The 13,446-nt window shown below is 37.8% G+C and overlaps 1 protein-coding gene across 2 annotated transcripts in view; it reads left to right on the top strand.

Annotated features, from left to right (window-relative positions):
• LAMA3 (laminin subunit alpha 3) overlaps positions 1 to 12,993 on the top strand; it is a 111,394-nt gene extending 98,401 nt beyond the window's left edge. For both annotated transcript variants that reach the window (XM_068671429.1, XM_068671428.1), the window contains exons 61-77: positions 195 to 328; positions 1,126 to 1,276; positions 1,816 to 1,935; positions 2,575 to 2,699; positions 3,061 to 3,181; positions 3,822 to 3,962; positions 4,458 to 4,588; positions 5,136 to 5,267; positions 6,775 to 6,919; positions 7,197 to 7,360; positions 7,763 to 7,952; positions 8,607 to 8,747; positions 9,542 to 9,701; positions 9,835 to 9,962; positions 11,497 to 11,590; positions 11,957 to 12,076; positions 12,260 to 12,993. In XM_068671429.1, coding sequence (XP_068527530.1) covers positions 195 to 328; positions 1,126 to 1,276; positions 1,816 to 1,935; positions 2,575 to 2,699; positions 3,061 to 3,181; positions 3,822 to 3,962; positions 4,458 to 4,588; positions 5,136 to 5,267; positions 6,775 to 6,919; positions 7,197 to 7,360; positions 7,763 to 7,952; positions 8,607 to 8,747; positions 9,542 to 9,701; positions 9,835 to 9,962; positions 11,497 to 11,590; positions 11,957 to 12,076; positions 12,260 to 12,405 — 2,343 coding nt within the window. In that variant the 3' untranslated portion in view covers positions 12,406 to 12,993. The remainder of the gene's footprint in view (positions 1 to 194; positions 329 to 1,125; positions 1,277 to 1,815; positions 1,936 to 2,574; positions 2,700 to 3,060; positions 3,182 to 3,821; positions 3,963 to 4,457; positions 4,589 to 5,135; positions 5,268 to 6,774; positions 6,920 to 7,196; positions 7,361 to 7,762; positions 7,953 to 8,606; positions 8,748 to 9,541; positions 9,702 to 9,834; positions 9,963 to 11,496; positions 11,591 to 11,956; positions 12,077 to 12,259) is intronic.
• Positions 12,994 to 13,446: the final 453 nt, after the last annotated feature.

The following is a 13,446-nucleotide window of genomic DNA, read 5'->3' as shown; positions in this document are numbered from 1 at the left end:
AAATTGTGCATTACTCCTGGGGAGTTATTTGGTGGCTTAGACATTATATCCAAAGATGTAATAATTCTTTAATATTAGAATATCATATTCTGTGTTTTTACTAATATTTGGAATAGATCCTAGCAGTTACATGTCCATGTAAAATTTTGTCAGCTGGTGTTGACAGGATATTTTTTAATGACACTATTTTGCAGCCTCCACGTAGTCTGGACTATCCTCATTATGAAGGCTGCATTGAATTAGATAACCTAAATGAAAATATTATCAGCCTTTACAACTTCAAGAGGACATTTAATCTCAATACCACTGAAGTGCAACCCTGCAGAAGGTATGATACAGACTCAGAGTGATTTGCAGTTCTGTGATTTTATTGTTATATTTTTTTTGTCTCTTCACAACAAGAATAAGCACTGTAGCTAAACCAGTGATTTACTTTGTTATTCTAAATCTTGGTCATTAATACACATTCTAGAGAAAATTGTCAGTGTTGACATAACTGACATCTGTATCAATCTCAGTCCACTGGCCAACAATTTAAATGTTACAAGGTCTTGCAGGGTCCTGCACCTGGGTTGGGTCAATTCCAAGCACAAATACAGGCTGGGTGGAGAATGGATTGAGAGCAGCTCTAGGGAGAAAGACCTGGGGGTATTGGTTGACAAGAAGCTTACCGTGAGCCAGCAATGTGTGCTTTAGCCCAGAAAGCCAACTGTATCCTGGGCTTCACCAAAAGAAAAGTGGCCAGCAGGTTGAGGAAGGTGATTCTCCCCCTCTGCTCTGCTCTTGTGAGACAACACCTGGAGCACTGCATTCAGCTCTGGGGCCCCCAGTTCAAGAAAGACATCAGCCTTTTAGAACAAGTCCAGAGAAGGGCCACAAGGATGTTCAAAAATCAACCACTAATTACTTAAAATCAGACTTTTCCTCTCTGGAGACCATATACAAAACCAACAGAAGTCAGTGAAAGGTTTATTTTTTCCTTGAGTTAGATCAGAATTTGACACTGCCAGTGGCCCTGTACTAAACACCTTAAGTTAAGCTTTCTTAAAACGTGAATGATAGTAAGTCCATGTGGTAGTAGTTTTTATTCTCATAATTCACACCTGTGACATTTAATTATTACAGATACAAAGAAGAGTCTGACCAAAACTACTTTGAAGGCACTGGTTATGCCAGTGTCACATATAAAGAAACAAATGCAAATGCGCCAATACGTTATGAGCAGACAATTCAGACTACTGCAGATGAAGGCATAATATTTTTTGCAGCAAATGAGGTAATTCTTGGAATGCTTCTGCCTGTTTAAGGGTCCCAGAAATTTTTTAAGAACTTCAGTCATTTGGAAACATACTAGATTTAGTAATAACTGCAGTGAAATTTCTTTAAACTGTTGGTTTTGTCCATATAGCAGATTATTAGATTCACCTGTGTGTTTAATGGCTGCTGAATACTCACTCTGTCAAGGCTGACTGAAATCTGAAATTCATTCTAAGTAGTTCCTCCATTAGTCAGTGCAGAGGATTTGGGGTGGTGGGATGCAGGGGGAGTGTAATTTCAATCAAACCAGTTTTGAAGTACTGAAATCCTCCAAAAATGGAAGTGCATTTTTCTCAAATCTAGAGTAAGGCAGAATTTAGAAAGTGACGTGGTGACTTACACCATGGTGACTTTAACCATAAGTTTTAGTCTGTTTTGTTTCATCTTTTTCCTCGGCATAATACTGGAACAACTAGATAGGTTCATTAAAATAATCCACGTGACACTGAAATATATACAAAATGTTGGGCAATTTGTGTGTTTTTATTCTTACCACAGGATCAGTTCATCAGTTTGCTCATTAAAGATGGCCATCCAGTTTTTAGATACAAAATTGGCTCTGAGCCTCCAAAACAAATAGAACGCAATGCAACTTTAAATGATGGAACATATAAACCAGTAAGTAATTTTAAACAATTAAGTGATCATTATTTGTAGAAATACACATTAGCTGAAACTAAATGTCCTGCTGTCTTCTAACTAAACTTAGCACTTGACTTAAACTTAAACTTGACTTCTACTTAGCAGTCATCCAGATGTCATTAAAGCCTTTGATTCTGATTCATTCTCCTTTTTCCCCTGCCTGCATTTCCGTTTAAATAGTGTAGGTAGCAGTGCTGCTGGAAAATGTCCTTATGCTGTACTGTGTCAAGTTACCTCCAGTCAGCTGACTTGACCTAGTCTTTGTAGGAGGCAGCAGCTCCTCAATCTTCAACAGCAAATAGAAGGCAATGTTTGAATGTTAGGTGAAATGTACTTTTAGGACAGTCTTCCTAAGAAAAGGAAGACTCCTCACCTTGTGTTTCAATAGAAAAGCGTTTTCCCTAGGCATTGGCTTTTGCTAAGTGCCTACATTTTTCAAGTACCTTTGAACTACTGCTGTTACTATGAATTTAAAGCACTAGTACACAGGAGGGGAAAAACAGTTCAGTGTCCTGATCTCTCAGTGTCATCTGCTAAATCTTGCTCTGAGTGTAATGTGCTTAATAATTTTTGTTTCTATTAAGCAAAGTAATTCTCATTATTCACATATTTCAGATTAGCATGCTTCTTTACCGAAGCAGGAATCTGGTGCGTGTCAACTATGATATTACAGCCAACATAAAAGTCTTCAGTTTCACTAAGTACTATCTAGGCGGAATTCCGTCTTCTCTGCGGAAACAGTGAGTAGCTATAAAAAGACTGTAATATAATAGGCTTTGTATGGTAACTCCATCTAAATTCTTTCCTTAGGTAATTTCTTTCGCACTCTGTATTGTGTGTCTTATGCGATATGCAAATAGTGTGTAAGATATGATTGTAATCTGTGATTTTGGGCTAGTTGTGGGTTCTTCATTTGAGTGTGCCTGTAAGAACAGGTTTGATCAGCATGAAGTATGTTTGTGCAATAAAGGTTGCTCTTTTGTTTTGTTTTGTTTTTGTTTTCTATTTATTATATTGTCAACATTTACAGGCTATTATACTGGTGTATCCTTTGAAATATCAGACTACCAAACTCTTTTTACTTCCATTCCCTGAAACCAGATTTAATATAACCACACCTCCATTCCGGGGCTGCATGAAGAATGTGAAAAACTCTAAGACTGCATCTGTTGTTTTTGATGAGACCGTTGGTGTCAGCAAGAAATGTTCAGATGACTGGAAGGTAACTAAGTGGTATTTTAAAACATTTTCTAGAGTTCATAGATTCTGTTTTGTTGTTGGATGTGATATTTTTCTTAGGTCAAAAATTAGGTTTGGTTACATGTGATGGTAATGCAAGAAGCTGAATTTAGTATGAAGATGAAAGAAAGGAGACTCCACCCCTACTGTGATTAATTTGCTCCAGCGAATGGTCCACCCTCTTAATTAATACAGGGTATAATTAAGAATTCATATTTACCATGTAGATTTGTTGACTTCCAGTTGCTGTTGTTAATTAGACCAGAATATTTAATACTGCTCAGGATTTTTCTTCTTGTCAAGGTGCTTATGCTTCATAATTAAATCACCTCTCAACTGTTTCGCAAAGTGAAAACTTTCAAAAACATCCTGCAAATAGTAGAGATGACCAATGCGTTATGCTCAGCAGGCCTCATCTCCCTGTAGAGCTTCTCACATCAGAGTTAATGCTAGTGAAACCAATTCAGTCTGTTCTGTACTGAAATTTTGTACGTGCAGTTTTCCCTGTGTTTAGTTTGGACTGCAGTTGGTCACAATTACATTGAGTAGGGCAGTTATTGGTCCATCCTGTCATTTCTTCAAATTAGAAGGAAAATCACTGAAAATGTTATTACCTCTTTCAGCTCATCAGATCTGCATCTTTCTCCAAGAAGGGCACACTGAGCCTGAGTGCGGAGGGTTTCCCATTTCCCCAAGATTTCCAAGTTGGCTTTGGCTTCCGCACGATGGCATCGACTGGAACACTCTTAAATTACAATCTAAGGGTATGAAACACGTTCAACTTACAATATATAATTGTTTTTATTTCTTGGTTAGAATGTTTGTCTGTGACTTTGTCAGTTTGGCATCACAGGCAAGTCTCACATAGATGCCTGTATTTAAGGCAAGAAATAGCTACTATAATAATCTTTAGAGCATGCCATCTTGCATGTCATAGGCCAGAGAAACTCATCCTGGCATTTCTTCACTCAACCAACAATTAGTTTCATGAGAAACTGATCTTTAACCTTGAGTATTCTGCAGAGCAGCTTATGTACCACACAACCACCATCCCAGTAAGATAACTGTTGCCTAATACAGTGGTCTGGGGAAAATTTCTGAGGAAAAATGGGCCCTCTAGATGACAGATAAATGCAATTATAGTCTAAGAAAATTTCTCTTCCACAAGAGACCACAGGGAACAACTGTATTAATGGCAATAACACAGGGAGAACTAAAAGCACCTGCATTAAACCTCTTACTGTGCAATTCTTTTTTAGCCTGATATTCTTACCGTCTTTCTGAGTCCTGGCTTTGTATTTGCAAAGATGGGAGAGAAGGAACTCTCTCTAAACAAGACATATGAAGATGGGTTAATGCATTATGTGACAGTAAGAAGAAGAGCCAACAGGTGAGTTGAGTCTTTCATCCAATTCTTTTTTGTTGTGCTTGGTAAAAGCTTAAAAATTTGTGTGAATTGTGCTTTGGGTACACAGATAAAAATGCCCTGTGCTAGCAGAGAATACTGAAATAATAAAGCAAAAGGAGATTTTTGGTTTATGGAAGATGTGTGTCAGTACCTGTAATGTTTCAGCTGTACATCACTATGCATGTCTCACACACTGAGTTTTGTCTATTTGTCAAGCTGAAGGTATGGAGTTCTTCCCCTTCCCATAGCCTTTATGTATGTCACTGTAAGTTATAAATCTATCTAACATAAGTGATTAAGGATTCAGAGAAGAAAAGCAGAGTTAATTTTACAGAAGTGGAATTCAGTATAAGCACATACCTAAAAAAAAAAAAAAAATGCTAAGAGTAAGCTAACAAAGCTGTAGTGTAATTACAAGCTAATGAAAAATCACAGCTGTCAAATGTTTCTTTTTTAATAATATATTTCATTCAAATTCGTAACTGTATTTCTTTAGATTTCATGCTCATTTTTCTTCACCTTGTTTCAGAGTAAGTCTACTGGTTGATGATAAGCCCACATCGATATTGGTTGACTCTTCAAGATCACAGATATCAATGCAGCCTATAATATTTGGTGGAGGTGATTTTGAAGGCTGCATCTCAAACATCTTTATAGAAAGGTATTTGGCCTAGAAGGATTTTAGTGTCATGCATTTTAGCCTGTCATCCTACTTTAATCACATTAAAACTGATTTTTCCTAAATCACTTTTTTTTTCCTACATGTCTAAAACCTTCATGAATGCATAACTTTCCTGCTCCAAAATATTCTTCTATCCAGACAGATTACATATGGTATCAAGTCGCAATTAAATCTGTTGTTCAGATGTAATGGAATTTTAGTCTGAATCATACCCATTTAGTAGTGTTTTAATCAAAGAATAAACTCAACATAGTGAATTGGAAGTGTCCCAACAAGGCATCCAAAAATATCTGCTAGATTTTATCATTATAGCTTAAACAGGGAGCCTGGTAATGAAGTGAGCAAAGCTTGCTGGCAGAACCAAAACAGTTACACAAACAAATATGAGAGTATGTGTATAAAAATCAGGTGCCTGATTTATGTTTCTCTTTTTCACTTGTGTTTTTCAGTATTAGAGGTACCTTACAGGCAAAATTTAGGAGAGAAATGTGATGTAAAAATGTTCTTTAAGAAAAGCACACCTTCAGGCACAAGTGATCTACCACTGTGGCTTTGTTTTAGCTAAGTTTTGATTAGTATTTATACAAGTATAGAGCTTTAAAAAGGCGTATTGTGATTATATATTCTTTTAAAAATAGTGTAAGACAATGAAGTATTAACCTCCCCATCAGAAGCCAGATCTGGAGAATTGCTTTTAATACAGCATAGATGGAGAGTTGATATTGTAGTTAGTTAAGTGAATGGAGAACTAGACTAAAATTGAGGAAGTACAATTTCTGCTCCCAACCCTAGCACTCTTCTCATAGAAAACCATAGGCAAGGAGCTCCATCGCTTTTTCTTAGTTGTAAAGTGTTTTGTAATTTACTCATTAAAGGTGCTCTGTATGACCTACAGAATGATGGTATTACTTAATAATATTCTTTATATGCAAAGGAAATTGGTGTTGATGGTCTTTCTGGTAATTTGACTGTAATCCCAGAACTGCATATTAAGTTGTGATGGGGTTTACTGCTTGATAGATCTGATTAGAATGTCTTACTTACAGGGGAGGTGAATGATTGAACTAACAGGACCTGATGTTTCCATTTTCTCTTGATCTGCCACTGGCTATGCATACGTTAACCAGAAAAGTTTTGTAGCCTGATCCAGAATTGTTATTCAATCAAGGCTACTGCCACTTTTACCACTTTTTTCAATGGTAATTTTTTTTTGTTTAAAAAAGTAAAGCTCATAAGACTTTGTTTAGAATAGATGAGAATAAAACATTTTTTTTTTCCCCTAAAGCTAAAAGAAAAAGGCCAGAATCAGGACAAATGTGAATTTGCAGTGTTGAATGTACATTTTCCATCAAAAACTGAAAATTGTTATTTTAACATCAGGTCACTGGGAAATCCAATTTGTACAGAACAGTTTTACAGTGCGTTGGTGATTGTGCTAGAGAAAAGGCATGCTGTGTCACAGCACTTACTGTTTTCTTCACTCTAGGACAGGTCAGTACCCCGAGGTTCAAAATCTCACTGACCATACTGAAAAGAGTGGTGTATCCCTTGGACCTTGCCACCAACATGAGAACCTTGAACCAATGCTGCTGAAAGAATTCAAAAATCCTCTCAGGTTTAAGATGCTCAAGGTATGCCTGTTTTTACTGTCATCTTCACTCCATATTGATGCATATTTGCCCGCATGGCCATGGTTTGTGGAATCAGGTGTAACTGTTTTACTTTCATTTCACATCTGAAGCATGTTCTTTCTGTGTTGAAGTTCCATGAGAAATGCATACCTGCTCCAGAATGACACCAACTTCTGTCATTTAGAGAAGGGTGTTGACTGCCTCAGGTGGGAAGTCTTAAACATGTAGATTGAATTATTCTTTTACCTTCTATAAAAGTTCCAATTCTATCTTACAGAATGAAAAATACATTGATCATTTGACAGATTATAACGTGCAGCATGACCAGCAAAACCACACTTTATCAATTTGGTTAAATGCCAACAGTGAAGCGTATCTCCTTGGAAACACCCCCAACAGTTTTATATCCTACACGTTTTCTCCACCTTTGCCTACAGACAGGTAATACGAATGTAATCCTAATATTTGAATCTTCAAAGCTGATTGAATCTTTGGGTGCTAAAAGCTAGGATTTTTTTTTTTCCTGCTTATGCTTTTGGATACAACAGAAGAATGGTTCTAAAGGTTCAAGATTTCTTTCCCTTTGTTAATATCTTCCCAAACTTTGTAGGTTAACAGATGTGGTAGACAACTACAGAGTATATTGATGCCAACTGCTAAGCCTGAATACGTAAACCTTCATTCATGTTCAGAAGTGCAGAAAATGCAGAACACTGTGGTTCCACCCAAACCCTATTCTGTATTTCACAAATTGAGTTTCACTGCCAGTTTTCTGGAGAACAGAAAGAATACAACATCTAACAAAAAAGACCTATGCATGAACATGCTTACTTTCCCCTACAGGTTACATTTTTCTGTGGATATACGGACTCGATCATCAAGAGGATTAATAATTTTCATGGAGGAAACGTCTGAGAATTCTTATATATCTCTCCACATTTCAAAAGGACATTTTGTCTTTTCACTTAGTTCTGGAGGAAAACGATTCAAACTCAAAACCAGTACTAAATACAATGATGGGCAATGGCACAATGTAAGTATTGTGGCACAGGAACCGTGGTGAAACCACGGCAGACATTCAGCATGCACAGTCTATTGAACTTCTAAGTAATCAGGCAGAGGCAGGGAAGAAGAAAATGAAATTGTTCCTTTTGGCCATCTGAAGTTAATTCATATGCTTGAAAGCTCATGTGGTTGACAGGTGTCTGTCATGAGAGAGCTTACAGAAACCAATAGTCCCAGCATGTTATTTTCAGTTTAAATATTTCAACATGATGCTTAAGTTAAAGAAAAAAATATCACTAAGGGATCACTAAGATACAGAATAAAAGCAGCAATTCTGACTCTTGTCACATGCACACAGAAAGCATGGAATTACTCCAATCACAGGCTGTAGCAAGCGTGGCCAGATTCTGGGTCTCCAACAGTCAGAGTGGTTGGTGTGCAAGATGCTACTCATTTTAGAAAACATCTTGATATTTGATGCAAGTATTTTGTTTATTCTCTTCCCTTTCTACTTTGGCTAGTTTCAGACCAGCCTGAAGAATACACTCTCACTTTAAGACTATACTGTATATGATCCATTTTTTTTAAACACCTATTTTTTTTTTGCTGTTTGGTGCTCTAGCTGCAGTGGCTTTCATTGGCCTTGAGTTTTCACATTCTGTTGTGTTTGCACCCTGTGAAGGTGGTCTTCAGCAGAGATGGGAAGAATGTACTCCTTGTTGTGGATGGTCTAGCGGCCCAGCACGGAAGACTAGCAAGAAATTCCCCTGTCAGCATTAAGCCACCAATCTATCTGGGAGGCCTGCCATCACTGAAAAGACAGGTAAATAACTGTGACGCAGCCACTGCCACATACTTCCCTGGCTGCACTAATTACACGTGGAAGTGTTAATATGAAGGGTTTCCATGTTGAAAAGGTCTGGCAGATATTTCCAAGCACTGACTGTGAGCACTGTCTGTAATCGATGCTTGCAGTCGATCATTACAGATCTTTTTCCTCAGCTGTTCACACAGCTCTCAACTGGACCCATATTTCCCACATGTGCTACTGAGGCACAGCTGACAGTCATGTGCCATTTTCATTTCTGTGCTTTAAGAAATAGAAAATCCTGAAGTCACATTTGTAATTCCAGGGATAGCATTTTCCCACAGACTGTTTATCTCAGTGGGCTAAGTGATAATCTGTAGGCTCTTCTTAATTCAGGAATTATGGATGCAGAACTTGATTTTAATCTGAAATAGAAGTTGTTCCTATTACTTCAAGAATGAGAAAATTAGCAATGCAGGGCATTTTGTAAAGGCAAGTTAAAATAAACAGCCTCTTGGGAAAGAAAGGGTGTATTTGAGATCTTACAACTCCCATTGTGTTGTCCTTCTGACACATCATTGGGAGCATCTGTTTTGCAAGCAGGAGTTCTGTTAACTCGAAATCAGCTATTTCATGTTTTCAGCTCTTTTAATTTCAGAATATCTTTTCACTGCATAAGAGATGGAGTTTAGGTGCCCTTAAATAACTATTGTCTGTCTACAGTCCAACAATACAATGAACTAGCAGGTAGTCTTACTAAAAAGATGGTCATTGTGCTTTGGTATTCATGTTTTGAAATATGCTTTCAGAGTATACCAGTGAAGAGTTTCAAGGGCTGCCTGAGGAATTTTAAGATGAACGGAAAAATCATGAATGCAGCTCAGCAAAAAAATGGTGTGCTTCCGTGTCTGGATATTCCCATGGAGAAGGGGATCTATTTCTTTAAGGAAGGAGGCTATATTGCCATTGGTAAGCAGTGTGGAGATTATGGTTTAAATGTAGATACATGTACACAGAAGGATTTTTTGTACTTATTTTTGTGGTGTTTTCCAACTGTCTCTTCCAACGATCATTCATCTACACACTCTTTAATTCTCTACAGACAATTTGCGAATGGGCTTGGATTTTAGGATTGTATTTACCATTCGGCCAAGGAGTTCAACAGGTGTATTACTCCATTCTGGAAACAAGCCGGACAACTACTTGACTGTTTACATGGAAGAAGGAAAAGTAAGTACCTGAAACGGAATCACAGCCTATATATTACCATTATTCAGCAGGGAGGAGTTCTGAGCTTGAACCCTGGACATAGGTGTTACAACATTTGTCTAAAGGTTTAAGACTGAACAACTTCTTCAGAATGGTTTAAAACCATTGCATGGAAAATGGAGCATTTAACGCGTCTCTGTGCCTACAGTAGGAGCTTCCATTGTGTGAACACTAGCATGCATGTGTTCTTTGCACAGCCGTCAGCAGAAGGGCACAGTCTCCAGTTTCTCAGGCTTCATAGCCCTTACAGAAACTGGCTGGGCTTTTAGCCAGAGGCTATAGGACTCCATGGCTTATTTCCACTTCTATTTTAGTCATCATTTGGCTGCACTGATGCAGCTCTGTAACAACATTCATTACAGAACTTGAGCAGTCTTTTTTTGTGTTAGCACCTTCTACAGTAGTTGACAGGTGTGTCACGGTGGTGGTTTTTATCACTTGTATTTTCATAATGTAACAGCATTAGAACGTATGTTGGACCCCAAAACCATTGTGCTTGCTTCCAGATAGACATCAAATAAAAATACATCTCAGCTCAACAGAACCTGTTGTCTGGCATGGTTTAAAGGAATGTAAGTCTACCTAACTTCAGAAAGGGTCAGCTTTGCTCTTTTCTCCCTAGGCACGGCTATCCATTCGCAGCCATCCCTAGTGCAGGCCAGCAGCTGACCAGATTAAGGAATTTGTTTTTATTATTTATCTTCTTGTCATTGGTTAGCTTCACCCAGCTCACTGATCTGGTTCAAGACACAGCTAGCACGTGGAAGCAGGGCCATCAATAGCTGGGGAGTCTTTAGGGACAAGATCGACCACTGTTTTCAGCAGTAACTTCAATTCATGCTGGCTGTCAGTGTGGGCAGGATGATAAAAGGTCAAAAGGACACCATCAATCCTGACACTATCAGAGCCTGATAGGAAGGGAACTCGCTACATCGGACCATTACCAAGTTTGTTGTAACCATCACAGAAAAATAGTCTGTTTACAAGGAACGAGGAGCAAGACGTGAGAAAACACAAGCAGATTCTTGTTTGAAATATCACGGTAAATAGTCAAGCTACAAGCTTCTCAAGTGAAATACAAGGAGACCAAAGCTACGTGAAGGGTTGGAAAAACATATTGCCATGATTCTCCCTGGAGATGCCTAGCGTGTAGGTGACTGCTTTGCAAAAAGGAAAGGGAGGCCTAGTAGGAAAGACTTTGTCTCAGAGAGATTATGTCAAAAGAATTATCATAATTTTTAAGATTGAGAGGGAATAAGAGACAAAGGTCTTGCTTGTATTCTTGTAAAGTCTGTAATACGTCTCCTAGGATTTGATTAGGGAAATTTACTTTCTTCCCGGAGATGATCATTTCTGGAATAGGTATACAATGACTGTGACCCTTAAAGATAGGTGAAACCCAGCCCTCCACAAGTTCAGTAAATTACTAGAAGTACTGTATTTTTCTGTTTCTCATTTCTTTTCCATGGTAACTTAACAGATAACTATTTTACAGATCATTGCTGCTGGAAATCGTGGTGCTGGAGAATTCCAGACAACAGTCACATCCAGGCAATCTCTGTATAATGGACAGTGGCATACAATTGCAGGTATGTTGTATCACACCAGTTCTTGAGAAACTTGGAAAGAAGGGTGAGCACAAAGCATTGCAGACGTAGATTTTTACTAATCATTTCATTTCTTTTTATTCTGAGAATACTCTTAAGAACAATGTGTTTTGTGTTAATTCAAGGCATTACATGGCTTTTTTTGGGCTGCATTTAGCACCAGAGTACCTACATGTGTCAACCTGACTTTGAATTAAGATAAAATCAATATAAAAAATATTAAAATAAAATAAATAAAAAAAAGATAAAGTTAAATTTCAAAACAGATGCTGTCTAAAAATAGTGCTGTATCTGGCTGGTTCTTCAGTAGAGTTAAGAAAGAGTATTCATACACCTGCTTCTTTGCAGTCTCTCAGAAGGGGAATGCTGTGCAGCTAGATGTAGGCACACAGAGTAACTATACCACTGGACACCCACCCTTTTCTCCTAGACGCCTGCATCAGCCACTCTACTTTGGCAAAATTCCAGGTAATATTATTGCTGCTTTATTTTTTTGTGTGTGTAGCTACTGTTTTTTTTTCCTTTCTAAAGCAAATATTTTGTTCATGCTTGCAGTCCTATATCATTCTTCCCTCTTTCAAAAGCCTTGATGTAGTTCATCTTTTAAATAATTTTCATTTTATTAAACTTGATCTTTCTACCTTGTTGTAGCAAATTTGGACACACCGTGGCTTCCAGTTAAAGACTCATTTTTTGGCTGTCTTCGGAATATTAACATCAACAACAAACCTGTATCCACCAGGAGAATATCAGAGGTTCATGGTGGAGTGAGTTTGCATGGCTGCCCAGCTACGTAACTGTGCTGTTGCAGTATTTGTACACTCATCAGGTGGGGCCTGCTGAAGAACTCCATGAATTCATGCAGCGTGAGTTCCACTTTTGCTGATTGCTGGCTCACTGTCATCAGGCTGGTTATTCACAAGAGCTGGTGAGCAAATGCATCCTCTGGATGCGGACTGCGCCAAAGCAAACTTAAAGTATGGACTTTGATAAACTCCCTATTAAATGTTATTGATTTCCAAGGTAATCCATTGTGTCTTCTGAAATATATGCAGAAAATATAATTGTATATACCCTACTGGGCCAAATTCTGCTCTCACCCACAACAGCATGGAACTAAGTTACTCTGGTGACTGAAGTTCAGAAATTTGCCTTAATGCTGGTCATCTTGAGAGCAAATTTGATCCACTAATATAAAGAATTCTATAAAAACTATAAATATCTTTGGACTGATGAACAGAATGTTTATACAGAAATGTACATTAATGTTAAAAGTAATAATAATATAAATGGAGTTTGAAGCACTTTAAGGAGTGAAACTCTGGGAGTTTGTTACAATGCGAGGAATTCTGGGGCCAAATAAATACAGTATGTTTTTAAAACCATCCATTTTCCTGTTTGGTTATTTCAATCTGGTATTTCTTTGATGTCCTTTTTACAGACAACTAAATCCTGCTTGCTTAACACAAATATTTCTGTAGCTTTACGGAGCTGGTCTGCCTGAATAAGCAGGAGTCCATTATCTCTGCTTATTAGAATTTGGTTGTGTAAAAACCTCAGAGTATTTTTTGTTGTAAGCTTCAGAGCCAGAGAGTTTCCTCCATAGACCTTTTTTTTTTTTTTTTTTTTTTTCCTGATTAAATGAAGACAAGTTAGTTTAGAAACAGCAGCTGCATGAGGCACAGTTAGGTAGTGTGAACTGCAGGACTAAACCAGCAAAACTGTTTTCTTTGGCATTCAAATCCTTGTACCTGATCACGACCCATGGTGGAGTGAGGGGACCGACTTTGCTTTATTTTAATAAATACTTGACTTGGCTTCACCCTCTACTGTCCTTC

This window comes from Anas acuta, chromosome 2 (genome assembly GCF_963932015.1).
Source record: "Anas acuta chromosome 2, bAnaAcu1.1, whole genome shotgun sequence".
Taxonomy (NCBI): domain Eukaryota; kingdom Metazoa; phylum Chordata; class Aves; order Anseriformes; family Anatidae; genus Anas; species Anas acuta.
Note: the sequence above shows the minus strand (reverse complement) of the source record. Positions and strands in the feature narration are given on the sequence as shown.